Here is a 20,486-nt window from a genome sequence, read left to right on the forward strand (position 1 = left end):
CTGCCTCCTTCACCCAAACTCCCTCCCAGACCTCACTCCCCCTCCTGCACTCTAATCCCTTATCCTAAATTCCCTTCTGCACCCAACTTCCATCCTAGACCCTGCACCTCCTCCATTAATATCTTGGAAGAGTGTTGCCCTTGACCACTTTTCAAAATCTTGGAGTGGCCCCGCATAAAAAATTATTGCTCACCCCTGGTATAGTGCCTGCTCATACTGTGGCAACTGAGACTAGTGGATTCTATTATGTTTTCGTGTTCAGAATCTCTAAATTCATCCATCACGTAGCATGTCTCCCTCTTTCTGTCTGTCTCTCTCTCTCTACCATAATATCTGCTACACATACCATGTTAAAAGAATACTAATGTTTCAAAGGCAAGCACTCAGAAATTAGGAAATGCCAGAATTAAGGTGGTCAGTACACTGTATATGTGTGTGAGTGCTGTGTGTGTTTACATATGTATGTATATGTAGAAGTTAAGAATTTGAGTCCTTCACAAAACTAGGTTCTTTGTGTCTCTCAAATTCCACCCCAAAATTAGTGGAAATTTGTGAACCTTGTGTCTCAGTTCCCATCATGACCAGAGGGATAACACCACTTCCTCCATCTCTCAAGGGTGTTAGGAAAATGCATTCATTAATGTTTGTGAAGTTCTCAGATACCACGGATGATAATTGTGAGTGCTGAGGAAATGAATAGCTTTTCTTCAGAGCAGGGTTTGAATAGTGTGCAGCAGATAACACCTGGAGCCGCACAATAAACAATGAGGATAAAACAAAATATTGAATAGTTTCTTAAGTGAGCACTGTCCATGTTGTATGTTGCATAAATCAGCATTCTGTGGAAAAATAGTATATGATCATGTAAATAAAGACTATATCATAATGCATTATGTACAAGGAAACTGAATTAAGATTGCACAGGCAGTATTAATTCTGGCATTTCTTAACTTTTGAGTACTTGACTTTTCAACCTTAATCGTATTAACATAATTCTTTTATGTATATCTTTAGATTTTAGACATGTGGGAACTTGCATTCCTATAACGTGTGTGTGAACACATAACTACTAGGCATTAAGAACATAAGAATGGCCATACTGGGTCAGACCAAAGGTCCATTTATCCCAGTATCCTGTCTTCCGACAGTGGACAATGCCAAATGCCCCAGAGGGAGTGAACAGAACAGGGAATCATCAAGTAACCCCTCTCCTGTCACCGATTCCCAGCCTCTGACAGAAGCTAGGGACACCATTCCTGCCCATCCTGGCTAATAGCCATTGATGGACCTAACCTCCATGAATTTAGCTACTTCTTTCTTGAACCCTGTTAAAATCCTGGTCTTCACAACCTCCTTTGGCAAGGAGTTCCACAGGCCGACCATGCTGTGGATAAAGGAAATGCAGTGGATCTAATCTACCTCGATTTCAGTAAGGTATTTGATACAGTACCACATGGGGAATTATTGGTTAAATTGGAAAAGATGGGGATCAATATGAAAATTGAGAGGTGGATAAGCAACTGGTTAAAGAGGAGACTACAGCGGGTCATACTGAAAGATGAACTGTCAGGTTGGAGGGAGGTTACTAGCAGAGTTCCTCAGGGATCAGTTTTGGGACCAATCTTATTTAATCTTTTTATTACTGACCTTGGCACCAAAAGTGGTAGCGTGCTAATAAAGTTTGAGGATGACACAAATTTGGGAGGTATTGCCGATTCAGAAAAGGATCAGGATATCATACAGGAAGAGCTGGATGATCTTATAAATTGGAGTGATAGCAATAGCATGAAATTTAATAGTGAGAAGTGTAAGGTTATGAATTTAGGGATTAATAACAGGAATTTTAGATATAAGCTGGAGACACATCAGGTGGAAGTAACGGAAAAAGAGAAGGACCTTGGAGTCCTGGTTGATCACAGGATGACTATGAGCCGCCATTGTGCCATGGCCGTGAAAAAGGCTAATATGGTCTTGGGATGCATTAGGCGAGGTATTTCCAGTAGAAATAAGGAAGTGTTAGTGCCGTTATACAAGGCATTGGTGAGACCTCATTTGGAATACTGTGTGCAGTTCTGGTCTCCAATGTTTAAGAAGGAAAGAAGGATGAATTCAAACTGGAACAGGTACAAAGAAGGGCCACTAGGATGATCCGAGGAATGGAAAACCTGTCTTATGAAAGGAGACTCAAGGAGCTTGGTTTGTTTACATTAACCAAAAGAAGGCTGAGGGGAGACATGATTGCTCTCTTTAAATATATTAGAAGGATAAATACCAGGGAGGGAGAGGAATTATTTAAGCTTAATACCAATGTGGACACGAGAACAAATGGATATAAACTGGCTGTTAGGAAGTTTAGACTCGAAATTAGATGAAGGTTTCTAACCATTAGAGGAGTGAAGTTCTGGAACTGCCTTCCAAGGGAAGTAGTGGGGGCAAAAGACCTATCTGGCTTCAAGATTAAGCTTTATGGGTTTATGAAGGGGATGGTTTGATGGGATAACATGATCTTGGCAACTAACTGACCTTTCACTATCAGTGGTAAATAGGTCAATAGTGGGATGATAGGAGTTACTATAGAGAACTTTTTCCTGGGTGTCTGGCTGGTGAGTCTTGCCCACGTGCTCAGGTTTCAGCTGATTGCCATATTTGGGGTCGGGAAGGAATTTTCCTCCAGGGTAGATTTGCAGAGGCCCTGGAGGTTTTTTGCCTTCCTCTGTAGCATGGGGCACAGATCACTTGCTGGAGGATTATCTGCCTCTTGGGGTCCTTAACCATTTGAGGACTTCAGTATCTGAGATATAGGTGAGAGGATTATCTAGGAGAGGTTGGGTGAGATTCTGTGGCCTGCATTGTGCAGGGGGTCAGACTAGATGATCATAATGGTCCCTTCTGACCTTAAAGTCTATGAGTCTATGATCCCCTAGTTTTTATGTTATGGAAACAAGTAAATAGCTTTTCCTTATTCACTTTTTCCACACCAGTCATGATTTTATAGACCTCTATTGTATCCTCCCTTAGTCTCCACTTTTCTAAGATGAAAAGTCCAAGTCTTTTTAATCTCTCTTCATATGGGACCTGTTCCAAACCCCTAATCATGTTTGTTGCTCTTTTTTGAACATTTTCCAATGCCAGTATATCTTTTTGAGATGAGGCAACCACATCTGTATGCAGTATTCAAAATGTGGGTATACCATGGATTTATATAGAGGCAATACAGTGTTCTCTGTCTTATTTTGAAATACACTTGAATTAAGCTACCCAATTTGCTTATTTGCCTAGATTATTTCTAGCTAAGGGTGTTGTGTAGATGCTTCCTAGTAGATTAGTAAGCCATTATTTCCCTTTACTGAAACCATGTTGACTTTTCTCCAACAAATTATGTTAATTTATGTCTGACAATTTTATTCTTTACTATAGTTTCAACTAATTTATCCAGTATGGACATTAGACTTATCAGTCTGCAATTGCCAGGATCTCTTCTAGAGCCCTTTTTAAATATTAGCATCACATTAACTATCTTCCTGTCATTAAGTACATAAGCTGATTTAAAGGGTAGGTTACAAACCACAATTAATAGTTCCACAATTGAGTTCTTTCAGAACTCTTGGGTCCCAGTGACTTGTTACTGTTAAGTTGATCAGTTTGTTCTAAAACCTCCTCTAATGACACCTTAGTCTGGGACAATTCCTCAGATTCATCATCTAAAAAGATTAGCTCAGGTTTGGAAATCTCCCTAATATCCTCAGCTGTGAAGACAGAAGCCAAGAATTCATTTAGTTTCTCCGCAAGGACCTTATCATCTTTGAGTGCTTCTTTGGCATTTCGATCATTCAGAGGCCCCACTGGTTGTTTAGCAGGCTTCCTGCTTCTGATGTACTTGAAAATCATTTTGCTATTACTTTTTAAGTTTTTGGCTAGCTGTTCCTCAAATTCCTTTTTGGCTTTTCTTATATTTTTACACTTAATTTGACAGTTTATGCTCCTTTCTATTTTCCTCACTACATTTTAACTTCCACTTTTTAAACGATGCCTTTTCATCTCTCACTGCTTATTTTACTTGGGTGTTAAGCTATGGTGGCCTTTTTTTGGTTCTCTTCATGTGTTTTTAAATTTGGGGAATACATTTAAGTTGGGCCTCCTATTATGATGTCTTTGAAAAGTTTCCATGCAGCTTGCAGGGATTTTACTTTTGTCACTGTACCTTTTAATTTCTCTTTAATTAACCTCCCAATTTTTGTGTAGTTCCCCTTTCTGAAATTAAATGCCTCAATGTTGGGCTGTGGAGGTGTTTTTCCCACCACAGGGTTGTTTAATTTTATTACACTATGGTCACTATTTCCAAGCAGTCCAGTTATATTTACCTCTTAGACTAGATCCTGCGCTCCATTTAGGATTGAATTTCCTCTCCCCTTGTGTGTTCCAGAACCAGCTACTCCAAGAAACAGTCATTTAAGGGTATCAAATTTTATCTCTGCATCCTGTCCTTAGGTGACATGTACTCAGTCAATATGGGGATAGTTGAAATCCCCCACTATTATTGGCAGGGCTTGCCAAGTGGCAGTGAGCCCTGTTCACCAGCCGCGCGGTTCTGCGCTCTGCGTTGACTCTTCTGGGGTGTAATCTACTCGCCATGGGTGAGTAGATTACAATATTTGTCGAGCCCTGATTATTGGGTTTTTTATTTGTATAGCCTCTCTAATTTCCCTGTGCATTTCAAAGTCATCATCACTATCCTGGTCAGATGGTTGATAATATATCTCTACTGCTATATTCTTATTATTAGAGCATGGAATTACTCCCCATAGAGATTCTATGGAACATTTTAGTTCTTTTACGATTTTTACTTCATTTGATTCTACATTTCCTTTAATGTATGGTGCCACTCCCCCACTAGTAAGATCTGTTTGGTCCCTTTGATATATTTTGTACCCTGGTATGACTATGTCCCATTGATTGTCTTCATTCCACCAAGTTTCTGTGATGCCTATTATCTTCCTTTAATACGAGGTCCTCTAGGTCACCCATCTTATTATTTAGACTTCTAGCATTTGTGAATAAGCACTTAGATAAATAGTGACAATTTTTTTGTCTACCATTTCCTGATGTGCTAGACTCTCTTTCACTTGATTGTTTCTCATGTGGTCTTACCCATTCTCATGCACATGCACACCAAATGTCATATTGAACAAATGTCTTCTTGAAAGAAGCACAAACAGCTGAGGCATAAAATACCATATTTTAAAATATTTAAGAGATTTTTTTTCACCTGTGCAAGACTTGAGGGAACATGCAGATGTTGATGCTCATATGCTAGAAAAAATGTGCCACTTGAAAATTAGGACACATACTTGAAACAGAACATTCTAGTTATTTTTTGACTCGCTGGAAAAGAAAGCAATGATAATTGCAGGGAAATCAGGCACTGCAATGATAATTGTAGGGAAATAGACAAAAAAAATCCCTAGCAAGAATCTGATTTTTCTTTGTCTCTGAAGGCTGCATGTATACTTTGGAAGCATGCTCAGCTTTATTTTTATCTTTCTCTCAATGCTTTAAAAACCTTTCTTGTGTCCTAATTTTTTGTGAGGTCTCGAGGTGAAATTAATATTTAATGTGAGATGAAGAGTTTTCAAATGTAAATGGACAAATAGATGTTCACAATGTGGTAGGAAATATGGACATGGCCCAGAGCAATAGCTGGGTCCTCAGAAGACTCTGTAGTGCGGGAGTAGACTACCAGGATGGTAGAATGGAGAGGGAGAGTTAGCACAGACATAACCCACAAGGGTGGTTTTTCCCCAATTAACTGGGATATTAAACATTTAATGTGCAAATAGCTCTCCCCAGGTTATAACTTTAAAAATCCTTTTTTTTCCCCATAGAAAGTTCTTACTTTTGTTGGATTTTTAAAAATCTTTCTTATATCAGAAAAATGTGAAGCAAAACATTTTATTTTGGATGAGTTTGACCCCAGATTATGGTTGCAAGGGCCTCATAGGAATTATAATTTGGACACCTCATGTCCCTGCCATCCACTTTGGGCCAAACTTCTTACGTACACTGCATCTCCTGTGATGCATCATGCTCTCCCTTCCGTTTGGATGGACACAGTGCATTGTGGGAGTTGCATAAACAAAGGGCAATAGAGGCCAAAATGTAACTTTCTTGCAGTTACCGTGATTCCTGCAGCCCTCCGCACCCACCATTTGTCACCTACCAGACTGACGATGGAAGGGTGGTGGGGCTAGAGAGGACTCCTGCCTGGAAGAGTGGGGGGTGGGCACAATTTAAAGGTTCAGGTATCTAAACAGTTTATCACTCACCCGGAGGCACACTTCCCCTCTTTCCCACAGCTCCCAGGTGTTAGCTCTGCATGGACAGGCAGTGGCAAACAGCTGGGAGCTGCAGGGAGGTGTCTTTAGTTCCATGGGAACAGGCAGCAGCAAAAGTATCCAAGTTCTGAGTCAAGGCAGGCATCTCCCATGGAGCTGAAGCTGCGAGACCCTCCTCCCTACAAGGCCAAATCCACAAGCCCCAGTAGGTGTGTCCTGCAGGGCTGAAACCCCAAGCACGTTCTCAGTACTTTGTGGGGAAGGGGTGGGTAGTTCCAGCTGTCAGGGACCGTTCACATTGTCACCCAAAATGTAAAGCAATCTGATGGCAAATGTAATGCATCTAATAGCAGTACCATCAGCTGGAATGGAAGTGCCCATGTCAATAGCCAGAAATAGGAGGATTACAGATGTTAGTAGAATTGTAGATGAGAAAAGACCTAAAGGGATCTTGCCCTTCCTGTATCGATGCAGGAGCACTCCTTGCAGCATGTCCTGTCTCCACCATACTTACATGGCCTCCATTACCATAGTATCTGCCTTACAATATGTTTGTGTATTTATCCTGGCAAAACTTCTGTGAAGTAGGGAAGTGGTATAATCTCTACTTTACAACTAGGCAACTGAGGCTAAGTGACTTGCCCAGGGTCACACAGGAAGGCTGCGGCAGAACATGGAACTGGATCTAGGTCTCCTAAGTCCCAGACTAGCACCTTAACTGACAGAGCAGGGTGGGGAACTCACAGCCCCTGGGCCAGATCTGGCCCCCAGCTTACTTTGATTTTGATCCCTGGCAGGGCCCTGGCCTTTTCTACATAGTGGGGAGAGCCAATACTTATGCCCCAGTCTCCAAACCTCTGCAGTCCCCTCCATTGCTTGGTGCTGGAGTAAGATTGCTGGCTCACTCCACTGTGGGGGAAGCCCTGAGCCTCTGTACCCCTCTGTGGGGCTGGAGTGTATCTCTCTTCTTTTTTGGGCAGGGGAAGGCAGGTCAACAAAGGTGGGATTTTTACAAATTTTTTGTTTGGCTGTTTTTTTTTCTTCCCACTTGGGGCTTAGGCCAGTGAGGTGAGGTTGTTTGGTTTATTTCTCACTTATGTGTAGCCCCCCAACTGATTTTTCTGTGGGTCAGTGCCCCCTACCAAAAAAAAAAGACTGCACTAGAGTGATCTTTCTCTCTGGTGCTTTCATTTCTCTAGTAAGTTTTTGCTGTATTTCCTGAAGCCATTTCATAATACATATTACGTGTGTGTAAACCTTGAAAAGATCGCTTCGTTAGTCCAGTCACCCAGGATTAGATTTGATGTACTAGAAGACACCACCCACTTTCCTCTTAGTTCAGTTGGTTCAGTTCCACAATATGTCACTGGTGTCCTTTTCAATTCTTTTGTTAGGCTTGTAGAAATGACATCTCTCCTTGCCCCCCTTGTACAGTCATAGTATGTTTGGACAGAGCTCAGGGTTTTAATCAGATCCATGTTTACTTGTCATACAGTAGCTGCCGAGAGAGAGAGAGAACGTGGGACTCCCAAAGCAGGGATGGGTGTATGAACACTGCCTGGCACTTGGTGGAAAGAATAGCTTTGAGTCATGCTCTGGTGTTCTGAGCTACTGAACTGTCATTGTTTTCTTCCAAGTCCTCAAGCTTTCCCTCCTGGAAAGATCAGCTCTTTCTGCAGTTTGCAGAGCTCGAGGGTATTTGCTCCCCTCCTCCCTCTGTGTGAATCTTAAGTAACATAACTGACATATGCTTTTTGACAGCATCACTTGAACTCCAGGGGCTTCATTCTCCACTGAAGGATCCTTGCTTAGGGAGAGGGGAGCAGGGAGTGACCTAGACCCTTGAAGTTGGTAGATAATGTAGCGTTTTTCTTTGAGTGATGGTCCCATGCACCAGAGCCCGAACTGTTTTGTAATACCGGTTGAACCTCGTTGTTCCGGAACTCTCTGGTCCAGGCAACATCCGTGATCCAGCAGGACCACGATGTTGCAGGACCAGAGAACCCCAGCCACAGAGGCTGCCAGTGGCTGGGAGCTCAGTTGGTGTGGCAGCAGGGAGCCTGCAGAGCCAGTGGCCTGGAGGCAGGGAGCCCAGCCAGTGGGTTGGCAGCCAGAGCAAGGCCAGCGGCTAGGGGTAGGGAGCTCCTGCAGCTGGGGATGCAGACCAGGGACAGGGAAAGCGAGTGTTGGCCATTGTTCGATCTGCCTCAGACTTGGAGAGCCAGAGAATTTCATCTCCACAAGTTTGTGACGGAGGAGGCTATGAGCTCATGGGAGCAGTGAGATCCAGGACAGGTGATTGTGCTGCAATAATGCCCATCACTACCAGGGAACACCCTTCAGTCTTCCTCCCTAGTACTGGAATTCTTGGTACCACTGCAGCTGTTGAAGCCTCACTGCTGCCCAAATAGCATCGCTAATTCATTTTTACCTTTTAGATTTAGTTATTGGGATTGTCTTTGCACTTCCGAAGCAGCACCCTCCGTAATTTTTCCCACAGAGTATTGACGATTTTATTTTCTTCAGTTGACATCATTGGAACACTGAACTTGTCTGTCAGTTCAAACTGAAAAGTGCTTCTTGCATTTTAGATCTTTTAATTGTGCACTATCAATGTACAATTTCCCTTTGCCCTTCATTCTTTTTAACTTGATCAGGTGACAAAGATTATGGCCTGCGCCCACATCTGTTCCCCTGTGTATACGTACATTTTTCAGTGGGCTACGAAATTCTCTACGTGAAGAAATTATTTTTGTACCTTTTTCATAATTTCTTTCCCCATGAACTATAGGCAGGAGGTACATGACATGTTTAATATATCATATACTATGTATATGCCAAATACAGAAATGAAGAAACTCACACAACCTGCCTGAAAGCTCAATACTAGGAACAGAGGTACATACATATGCACTCTAGTAAGACCACAACTCATGGACATGAATATTTCAAATTATCAAAGGCCATACTTAATGCTGAGGGATACTGGGGAAGATGGGATTGTGTGCACAGCATGAATGGAAAGAATACTGAGTCAGGATTAATAGACCTTTTAAAAATAACAATCCTACATAAGAACATAAGAATGGCCGTACTGGGTCAGACCAAAGGTCCATCTAGCCCAGTAGCCTGTCTGCCGACAGTGGCCATCACCAGGTGCCCCGGAGAGGGTGGACTGAAGACAATGATCAAGCGATTTGTCTCCTGCCATCCTTCTCCAGCCTCTGGCAAACAGAGGCCAGGGACACCATTTCTATCCCCTGGCTAATTGCCTTTTATGGAGCTAACCTCCATGAAATTATCTAGCTTCTCTTTAAACTCGGTTATAGTTCCAGCCCTCACAGCCTCCTCTGGCAAGGAGTTCCACAGGTTGACTACACGCTGTGTGAAGAACTTTCTTTTATTAGTTTTAAATCTGCTACCCAATAATTTTATTTGGTGTCCTCTAGTTCTTCTGTTATGGGAACTAATAAATAACTTTTCTTTATCGGCCCTCTCCACAACACTCATGATTTTATATACCTCTATCATATCCTCCCTCAGTCTCCTCTTTTCTAAACTGAAAAGTCCCAGTCATTTTAACTTCTCTTCATGGGACCCTTTCCAAACCCCCAACCATTTTAGTAGCCCTTTTCTGAACCCTTTCCAAGGCCAAAATATCTTTTTTGAGGTGAGGAGACCACATCTGTACATAGTATTCAAAATGTGGGCATACCATCGTTTTATACAGGGGCAGTAAGATATTCTGGGTCTTATTTTCTATCCCTTTCTTAATAATTCCTAGCATCATATTTGCCTTTTTGACCGCCGCAGCACACTGTGTGGAAGTTTTCAGAGAACTATCTATGATAACTCCAAGATCTCTTTCCTGATTTGTCATAGCCAGGGCTCGACAAATTATACAATTTAGTCGACCGTGGCGAGTAGATTGTAACCCGGAAGAGCTGGGTTCTGGCGATCTGTGCATGCGCAGATCGCCGGATAGTGCGGCTGGTGAGTGGGGCTCGTGGTAGTTCGGCAAGCTCTGGTCATAGCCAAACTAGCTCTCATTATACTGTACGTATAGTTGGGGTTACATTACTTTACACTTATCCACATTAAATTTCATTTGCCATTTTGTTGCCCAATCACTCAGTTTGGTGAGATCTTTTTGGAGTCCCTCAGTCTGCTTCTGTCTTGACTATCCTAAACAGTTTGGTATCATCCACAAACTTTACCACCTCACTGCTTACCCCTTTCTCCAGATCATTTGAAATCCTCTTTCAAAGATGTTGGGTTTAATTCACAAATATTTGTATTGAAGGAATCATAGAAACTACTATGAGAGTAGAAGGATTGCCTCGCCATCTCTAGTAGAAACTATGGCCTCAGGCTATAAAAAAGTTCTGAGTGAAATAGTATGTGGCTGTCCAACATGACTGATGAAATAGAAAATAAATCTCCATGTGACACCTGATAATAAGAGGAGTTCCAGAAACACACGGTCCAGCAATCTCCCAAAAGTTTTGGGCAAGTTTTAGGGGACAAGATGATTATGAAGTCTTCGCTGTCAGAAGCAGACGTCCTGTAGATAAGAATCCTGAACTGCAATAGTACCAGGTACTTTAGTTGTCACCTGCAAGGCCCAGCAATTCTGGAATGAATATTAAATGTTGCTAGAAGGAAGAGGAAGCTAACATTCCAACAAGCTAAACTCGCTTCTATGTTATTTAGGCCACATACAGATGTTGCATCAGCCAAAAAAAGCTGTTTAGAGGGATTGGACTGAAGGATATGATATTATAACTCACCCAGCTATGGCTGGAATGTGAGAACCATCCTTTATTTTTTCAAACTCCAGAAGAAACCACAAAGTTTTTTAGCTTGAGAAAACAGGAACTGGTAGGAGTGTACATTGCCCTGGGTTCACCAGAATTGTCAGGCAAGGAATTTTCTGTTGTCACGTAAGTGTTCCTGATGAGCCTTAGGTTGTACAGATGTTCAAACAATAAAAATTAATTTAGTCTTAACAAACAGAAAGAGAGCAGAGGAGGAAATTTTTTGTTTTATTTTGTTTGTTAATTCTTGAGACACCCAAAGACAATTCTGTAGTATCAGTTGGTATTTTGTCTCCAGAGGGGTGTCATTCATTTCCACTGCGTGCTCATAATGGGGTTTACATTTTATTTAGATGCAAGCAAATACGGAATTAAAACTTTCTCTGTTTTCTGAGTCTTTTTATCATTGTGCTGTGAATTCACAACATCCCTTATTCAGACACCTAAATTAATTGTGTTAACTCCCACCCCACTGAAATGTATACCTCTAAAAGGAAAGGGGTAAAGGTCTTATTCAGACCACTGTAGCAAACAGAAATGCAGCAGAACCCCATTAAACTGCACCCTTATAAATTGCAGCCTCCAAAAGATTTTTTTCCATGCTGCCTTTCCCAGGTTCAATAGCACAGAACTGCAGTGAAGTTGTGTATTTTTCTAAGTCTTTCATTATGTTTATAAAATTTCCTGCATCACCTTTATTTTTAAGTGAATTCCTTTGTTTAGATCCACCACAAGTTGCAGGCTTGATGCAGGAGTTACTGATGAGATACCATGAACAATGTTGCTCAAGAGACCAGATTAGATAAATGATGAGTTTACCACTACAATGTAGGGATGTTAGTTAGCATGTAATTCAAAAGTCATGTAACAGCATCAAATTTTAGCAGTTACATGACTATTCAATAGTCCCTGGGGTCAGGGCCGGCAGCCAGTGCGCTCCGGTCCCTCTCCCAGGGAGACCCCTGCCACCCCGCACTGCTGCCGCTCCATCAGAGGCAGCAGTGCAGTGGCAGACAGGAGCCAGTCCACAGGGGGACCCAGTTTAAAAGCCAGCTCCCGACTCAGACTGGCTCCCGCCTGCTGCCCTGCCTGCTGATAAAGGCAGCAGCGTGGTGTGGCAGCAGCCTCAGTCTGCAGGGGCTTGGGCCCTTCAGAGGCAGCAGCGGGGGGGGGGGGGGGGAGGTGGCTCCTGCCTCTGTCCCCCCACTGCCTCTGTAGGAGGTTGCAAGTGGGGGGCAGGCAGGTCTTAGGAGCTTAAAAGCTGGCTCCCTGCATGTATCAGCTCCTGCCTGTTCCCTTCAACCCCCGGGCTGCTGCTTCTCCATCAGAGGCAGCAGCGCAGAGGTGTGTGTCGGGGGAGGTAACTCCAGTGTTTATGGGAAGTCAGTTTAAAAGCCGCCTGCCCCTGGGCACCGCCTGCCCCTGGGCACCACCTCCCCTCCCTTACTGCCTCCGATACAGATTATCGGTTAATCGTGTCATTTTCTACATGTAGACATCCCTACTACAAAGTAATATAAGATACAACAAGAACTAAATAGTCATCCGATGTTAATTGTCAGTTCCTTTGACTTCACTATAGCTATAAGGATTTACACCTGCTGAGGATTTGATCTATTGTCTTAACTCACATACTCACTAAGGTCCCAGTCCCGCAACTGGCTCCAAACTAATGGATGATTGTATCCCCATAGAGTTCCATTGTGGTCAGCAAGGCTGCATGGAGGATGCTGTCTGTGTGGGAACACTTGCAGCACTGGGTCCTATTTCACAAAGCTGAGTCGTTTCCACCACCTTCCCCAGACATCAATAGGAATGAGTGAGAGCCTACTGTGTGGCATAAAATTTGCATAGAGCTATAATGTGGGCTTATTCTCAAGAACGTTCAGTGGAAACTAAAATAATGATGTGGTTTAAAGCATGAAAATCCTCAAGAGGGAAATGCAATTTGACCTTAAAGGAAAATAGATCAGAGATAAACTGACTAATAAGCAAGCGTTGAGAGAAATGAGATTATAAACTAAGATAAAATCTGCTTCATACTATTGTCTTTCAGAATTCCTGCTTGATACAGTTGCATTTGAACAATTGCAGTAGATTACTAATAAATTACTTTTAGCTATGCGATGATCAGACAAGATTGGAGGTGAATAATTCAATAGATTTTGGAAATATTTATGTGAAAATCTAACTTGTTACATCTGGCAATAATTTTCTTAGACTTAATGATTCCAGAGTTTAGTGATCATAGAATACAGCTTGTTTTTCTTTGTGATCCTTCCAATAATGCTATAAAATTACATCAGGCAGGCTTCCAAACATGTTCAGTTTACAGCGCTGAATCTGCAAGTTTTCCTTTTCTTGGTATGTATCATAAATTCATTTTACAAACATAAGAGCATTTTCTCAAAGTCTGGAATGTAAGCATTACGACTTCATGTCCTTTGGTCAGTAATTCTGGATTTCTTACCTTCTGAACCAATATGGATCCAATTTCACATGCTACTTGCAGTGGTTTTTCTTGTTTTATGATTAACTATTGTCCGAGGTTTTTCCCACAGGAAGGTTTTGAGAGAAGTGGAAACATTTAAAAGCACTTGCAGATGTGCAAAAGCTTCATAATATTTATATATTTTTAAATGTCCCGTTGAGGAAGAACTACTGTATACAGCAAGTTCCCAAAGAGGATTAGGGAATGTCCATGTTGCAGCTGACTGTATGCTTCCCAAGGCAGACAGGCAGATTGCTAGCTCTGCTCGAGCTACTGCACTAAAAATAGCAGCGTAGTATGGGCGGCAGCTGGGACTAGCTGCTTGAATACAGATCTGCCTGGACCTCCTGGGGACATACTCAGACAGCTAGTTTGAGCCTTGGGGTGTCCCACAATGACTGCCTCAACTGTCCTGTGGACTGGACCTACAAGGCTCAGGGCGGCTTGGGGGATTACCTGGGGAGCCTGACACAGAGCAGCAGTAGGGGTTGCCCCTCCCACTCACTCCTCCGACCCCTCCCCCATGGCACTCCACTTCCCACCATCACAGTGCAGCAGTATGCACCAAGCGGGAGAGGGCGGTGGGTTGGAGTGGAGCAGGCTGCCAGGTTGTTCTGACTCCTGCCACCTTGGTGTGTGTGTGGGGGGGGGGGGGGGCTGGTTCCTGCTGCCACCCCATTCCCAGGTCCCCTGATAATCCCCTGGTTCATGCTGCTCAGGGGAGGAGGCTTCGTGCAAGGGGGTGGAGCAGGGGTAGGGATTGGGGGGAAAGGATGAGGCAGGATGAAGTGGGCAGGGCAGGGGAGGGTGGTGCATGGCAGAGGGTGTTTCCCCAGTGCTCATGACCCCTGCACTGGAGAGGTTGCCCCAGGTCCTCAATCATAGAATCATAGAATGCTAGGACTGGAAGGGACCTTGAGAAGTCATCGAGTCCAGTCCCCTGCCCTCATGGCAGGATCCATCTAGGGATGGCCCTTGCTGTTTCATAGGCTACCTCTGACTTCATGGCTACTTTTCGCACACTAACTTGAGCAGAGCTAGTGTCAGTATGTCTGCCTACCCTGGGAAGCATATTCCCAGCCACAGTGTAGACATACTGACACTAGCTCTGCTCAAGTTAGCAACATAGCACTCTTCTTCTTCAGAAATACTTTTTGATAATAGCTTGAAAATGTGGAATATAGCATTATCTATATCGCCTCAGGATCTGCAAATATTTATTACATTTTTATAATGGCTAGTTGATCAGCGAGAGCTGTTGGTGCTCCACATTCTTGTTTAAGTGCTTAAATATAGTTTGTTTCCTTCTAAAAGTAAAAACTTGGCACTGTATGCAAGTGTGTGCCTGCGTGCATGCGCACACACACACACACACACACACACACACACACTAGCTGTTACAGGCAGTCCCCGAGTTATGCGGATCCGACTTATGTCGGATCCGCAGTTATGAACGGGGCTTTTCTCACCCCGGAGGACGGGAGCGGCGGGACGCCCAGATGAGCCACGGTCCCGCCGCCCCGGTCCTCCGGGGCGAGAAAAGCTGCTCCCCGTCTCCCTCGTCTGCTTGTCAGACCAGGGAGACGCGGAGCAAAGCCGCGGAGAACGCCCGCAGTGGGACAGCCCAGGCGCACCGCGGATGTCCCGCTGTGGGCGTCCTCTGAGGCTTTGCTCCCTGTCTCTGGTCTGCTGGTCAGTTTCAGCAGCGGCTGAATCAGGACGCCTGGGGCAGAGCAGCTGGGGTGCTGCTGGGTTGCTCCAGTAGCGCTGCTCCTCGGCGCTACTGGAGCAACCCAGCAGCACCCCAGCTGCTCTGCCCCAGGCGTCCCCAAGTCAGCCGCTGCTGAAACTGACCAGCGGCTGAGTACAGGAAGCCTGAGGCAGAGTTGCTCTGCCCCCGGCTTCCTGGAATCAGCTGCTGATCAGTTTCAGCAGCGGCTGCATCTGGACGCCAGTTCCGACTTACATACAGATTCAACTTAAGAACAAACCTACAGTCCCTATCTTGTACGTAACCCGGGGACTGCCTGTACTCACGTATGGGAAAGCTTTGCACACCTGGGACCAGATTCGAATTCTGGTAATACCTATGTAGCCCTTCTGCCAGGTAGGCCCGGCAGCAACCAGAGCCGGGTTCAATATCTAGGGGTCCATCTCTCACAGAACTGGCTCGAGCTCCCACCCAGTAGCCTGGGAAATTCACACACTCCTGGGCACCTCTGAGAGGCAATGCTTCCCCACTCGCAAGCACAGAGTCTGAGTGCAGATCCCATTGGGTGGGAAAGGTGACCCACAGCCAGCGGGAGCTGTGCTCTCCCATACCTGTGGAGAAGCAGGTAAATAAGGCAGCGTGGGGACCTTGGCAGACTGGATCCATCCCGGGGCCTGGTAATGCCCACCCCTGCATTAGGAACTTGATCCAGTGTTAGTGGAAAGTTTTGCATCAGTTTCATTGAACTGGGACCTTGATGACTTAAAGATCTCAGCTATATCTCACTTTTGTGGTTAAACAGAAGCTTTTAGTGTCAGTGCATGTCTCCTCTGCTCTAGATTTATTACTCCTGCTGAGACCTAATCTGAGAGTCAGTGATGTCTTCAGTAAAACCTTTCCTGGGGTGACACCCCCCACCCTATGAATTACTCCTGTGCTGAACTCCCGCAGGAGTAGTATTGGCAAAACCTCCGAGAGCCAGACACTATTGTTGAGATTGATTGATTTTGTTCTCAGTGTCATGTGGTTGCTGTTAGATGCCAACCAGAAATTAAGAAAAGGAATGAAAACTCATTTTGAATGAAAAAAAAAACAATAAATGAATGTCTGTCTAGCATTCAGTCACTCTCCCGTAGGAAGATGGTATTTTGTTTTATTTTCATTTTTAGGAGAAATCACAAATAGCTGGAAAAAAAAAAGATGTCACCTAAAGCCATTCTACTCTGACCCAACTGGGGGAGTAGAAAGGAATAACAGTGTGCATACTTTTTTGTTTTCTTTTTGAGGCTGGGCTTTGATGTGTCAGGGATATAAACCCTAAACATTTTAGCTGAGGGCATCACAGGCATAAATCAACTTTTTAAAATCACATTTTTATGACTTTGATTATTTCTCTTTCCGCACACAAGGAAGTGGGGTTTAAGAGCTCCTCGCATAGTTCTTTTCAAAAAGGGCATCCATGGAAGGGAAAACTCAATTTGTCAGAAAAAGAAACAGAGGTATGTGTGTAATGAGGATATTCAGAAATACAATGGGGCTTTTGTGATGAAGTCTAAGCCTCAGGTCACCTAAAGGAATATTGTTGTATTATTCTCCTCTCATACGTATAAACGAGAGTCTAATTTATACCATGTTGTGTACAATGTCTGAAGTGTGGCTTTTCCCCAGTGCCTATGTATGGGGTGAAACACTAATAGTACAACTTCTGAAGTTGAGCTAATTTACTTTGTGCTTTTTTTTTTAAGTGCAAAAAAAGTCCCTATCAAACTGCATGTGTTTAGTTAGATCTGGTTCCTGGGTTTAAACCACAGGCCAGAATAAGCAGGCATGTAGCAACTGCCCACAGAAGCATTCTTAGTGACTCAACCAGAATTTTAGGGGACAGGCCACTCTGTCACACCATTGTATGTCTGCTTTATTTGTGTCGGTTACTGTAATTACTCACTTCACACTGGTCTCTGAGAGGCATTGGCACTCCTTGAAAAGCTTGTTGGAGGACATCATATATGATGAGTGTTTTGCACTTATTGTTACTTGGGGGTCCGCAGGATTATAGGGATAATTTGTGCTCATTTATTGTATCTTACAATAACCTGGGAAGTGGGATAAACAAGTATGATGTACCTATTTTATAGACCGATCAAGTGAGGCGCAGAGAGGTTGATAAATCACAACCCTAACATTACTCACTATCTCGGGTTGAATTGGGGATGGATTCTAAGGGCCTGGCAGTTCTCTAGCTCTGACTCTGAACAGCGCCCCGTTGACATTTATGGAAGCTGTTTGTTTGCAGTGGCTACAAATCATTTTGCAGAAGTTCTCTGCTTTTACGACTGCCTCTGAGTTTCTGTATTAGTATTTTGTTCTGAGACAGGTTATCCTATTGTTTATAGGGCCATGATCTCCATTGGCAGGTCCGGTTGTAAGGGTGACCTTTCATTCACTTCCTGAGAAGGATAAGTGGTGCCTCCAAGTGGCAGATAAGAGAATAATAAAAATGGTGCTTGTGGAGGGAACTGCACACCCTGCGCTCTTAGTCAGCAGAATGGCATAACCTAGTAACTAAAAATTAAAAGGGGGAACAAAATAGACTGTGAAACACACACATATTAGGAAATGTTTCTTTTCTATCTAATGAGCGTAGCAGCTGAGCAGCATTTTGGCTGTAAGGATACCCAGGATCATAATGTTTCTGTTTTTATCTTACAGGCCAAGCAGGTGTTGAGTGGCTATGGTGATGAACCGACAACATTCCTTGTGGAACGAATTCTCATTGGATTCCAGTGTAATTTGTAGCTGGCCAGCTGTAAAAGTCGCCCATCCAGAATTCATTGACACTTCCTTCCTCCTCTTGCCGAGCCATCCACAGCAATTGTTTCAGTGTTTTCATAAAAGCGTCCTGTTATCCTTTGCCAGACTGAATCGTTCAACAGAGCTGCTCATTCCCCATGTGTGCTGTCGCTCTCTGAACATGGCTGGGGGGCAGGCTGATGGGTGTCGGGATTCTGAAAGGAGTCTCAGTCAAGCTCTGTGTAGCGAACCCGGGAAGCCATCCTTCACATGATGGGATCCTTGGGTGCCCACAATGCCCATCACTCAAGAGAACGCTATGCTCTTCCTCCCCCTCCTGGATCAGTGGCTACAAATCAGCTTGAGGGAGGAAGTGGAAGGGCCAGAGCAGAGGCTGTGTCAGTCGGCCATTGAGAAGCTGAGAGAGTACATACAGCTGAATTTTTCCATGGATGACAGCGAACTGCCGCATAGTGGTCCCAGCATGTTAGACATGGAAATCTGCACGCTCTACCTTACCAAGGAGATGGACACGAATGAAGCTTTTGGCTTAAGTTTTGGGAACATCCCTGCTTTTGGAGACTATGGAGAGAAACGGAGAGGAGGGAAAAAGAGGAAAGGGCACAAAGGCCCAGTGCTTGATGTTGGCTGTATCTGGGTAACGGACTTAAAGAAAAGCAGTCCAGCAGGGAGATGTGGGAAAGTGCGACTGAGGGATGAGATTCTTTCCCTGAATGGACAATTAATGGTTGGAGTGGATGTTAGCGGGGCAAGGTAAGGAACAAAACAGTGGCTGTAGATCCTCAGTGCACTGGGAATTCTGTATAATGCAGTGGATGGCCTTTTAATATTGATCTTCTAGAGCTGTGATTTTCAAACTTTGTATTGGAGGCTCCTTTCACAGGCCCAGCCTCTGAGTGTGTCCCCCACGCCCCTTAAAAATTCAAAAACAGAGGGAAAAATTAATGTCATGGGGGGAATTGGGAGTTGTCAGTCCCACCAAGCTGATAGCTTTAAACCCCCTGGTGAACTCCAGTTTGAGGCTGCAGATGGTCTCCCCAGGGCATCAGAATAGCTCATTCTTTCTGTTATTTGTGGCTGGAGTGGGGGTAAGGGATGAGGAACAGTCTCTGCTTACGATGGGGAAGTACAGGTGCAGTGCAAAACTAATTTTTCTTTAGAAGGGCACAAAATCTCTCCCTCTAGGAAAAGGATTCTCTCCTGCCGTGTATGGTTTAGAATGTAACGCTCAGGTCAAACAAGTCACCTGCAAAACAAAAGAGCCTCCGCTTGTGTGCATGTGCACAGCTTCATTTAGCTCAAGTGAGGAGGAAAGCATCCACACCGGTTGGAAATTTACACAGTGTTATTAAAAGCATGGTTTTTTTGTAAGCAATCAAGAAGACACGGTACCAGCCTTAGGGAGTTGAGGGTATGATCCTGCAAAGTTCTGAGTGTCTTGCGCTACCATTAGGTGATGAAAGTCCTCCTTTCCATGGGTCTTGTGTACACTTTTGGGGAATCTCCCAGCCTGGTAACTTCTGGCTCTGCTGCAAATTTCTGAACTTGAGCAAGTGGTGTGGATTGACAGGGCTAGGGCTATGTCCTGACCTTTAAACCAGTAGTGGGCAATCTGCAGCCCATTGAGGGGAGGGTCTATATGTGGCCCCTGGACAGGGTTGCCAGATTCTACTGATTTTTGTCTGCATGTTTTTTTCCTAGCAGTATTACTAAAGGAAGGGCACATGAAGTGAGGAGCGTGCTGATTGCACCGCATTGACTGTGAGAGCTGTGCATGCCCTCTGCATGCAGTCAGAGCGCTGCTACTACGGTTCAGTTGTGACAACCCACAAGTTCTAGGTACACCAGTGCAATTACCAAAACTTCCCTATCCTGGAAGACAATCTTGCAGCCCGCTGAGATGAAGGCGAGCTGCTCATGCAGCCCGCTCACTAGCTTAGGTTGCCCCTCACTGCTTTAAACAGTCCCTGGGAATTTCCCTCTGCTATGTCAGCATCTACCACACTGCTTCTGTGACTTCACCTAGACAGGGCCTGTGACTTCCAACAACCCCTGCTTTTCACCATGGCTCCCAACAGCCTAACCCAGATCAGACTCTAGGCCAGGGGTGGACAATAATTTTTAATGGGGGGGGTCTCTCCAAGATTTGGTAAGTGGTTAAGGATCGCACTTCTGTTGAGGGGCCATGGGGTCTGGGACAGTGGGTGGGGTGTAGAAGGAAGCTTAGGATAGAGGACTGGGGTGTGGGAGGGAGTGTGGGGTCTGAGAGGGTGATTGGGTGAAGGAGGGGGTTATAATCTGGGGCAGGAGCTTGGGGTGCAGGG

General features: G+C 44.4%; 1 protein-coding gene across 4 annotated transcripts in view; it reads left to right on the forward strand.

Moving 5' to 3' along the window:
* Positions 1-20,486, forward strand: part of PDZD2 (PDZ domain containing 2) — a 309,904-nt gene that overhangs the window by 65,253 nt on the left and 224,165 nt on the right. For all 4 annotated transcript variants that reach the window (XM_075932594.1, XM_075932596.1, XM_075932597.1 and 1 more), the window contains one exon: positions 18,061-18,915. In XM_075932594.1, the coding sequence (XP_075788709.1) occupies positions 18,437-18,915 (479 nt within the window). In that variant the 5' untranslated portion in view covers positions 18,061-18,436. The remainder of the gene's footprint in view (positions 1-18,060; positions 18,916-20,486) is intronic.

This window comes from Pelodiscus sinensis, chromosome 6 (genome assembly GCF_049634645.1).
Source record: "Pelodiscus sinensis isolate JC-2024 chromosome 6, ASM4963464v1, whole genome shotgun sequence".
Classification (NCBI taxonomy): Eukaryota; Metazoa; Chordata; order Testudines; family Trionychidae; genus Pelodiscus; species Pelodiscus sinensis.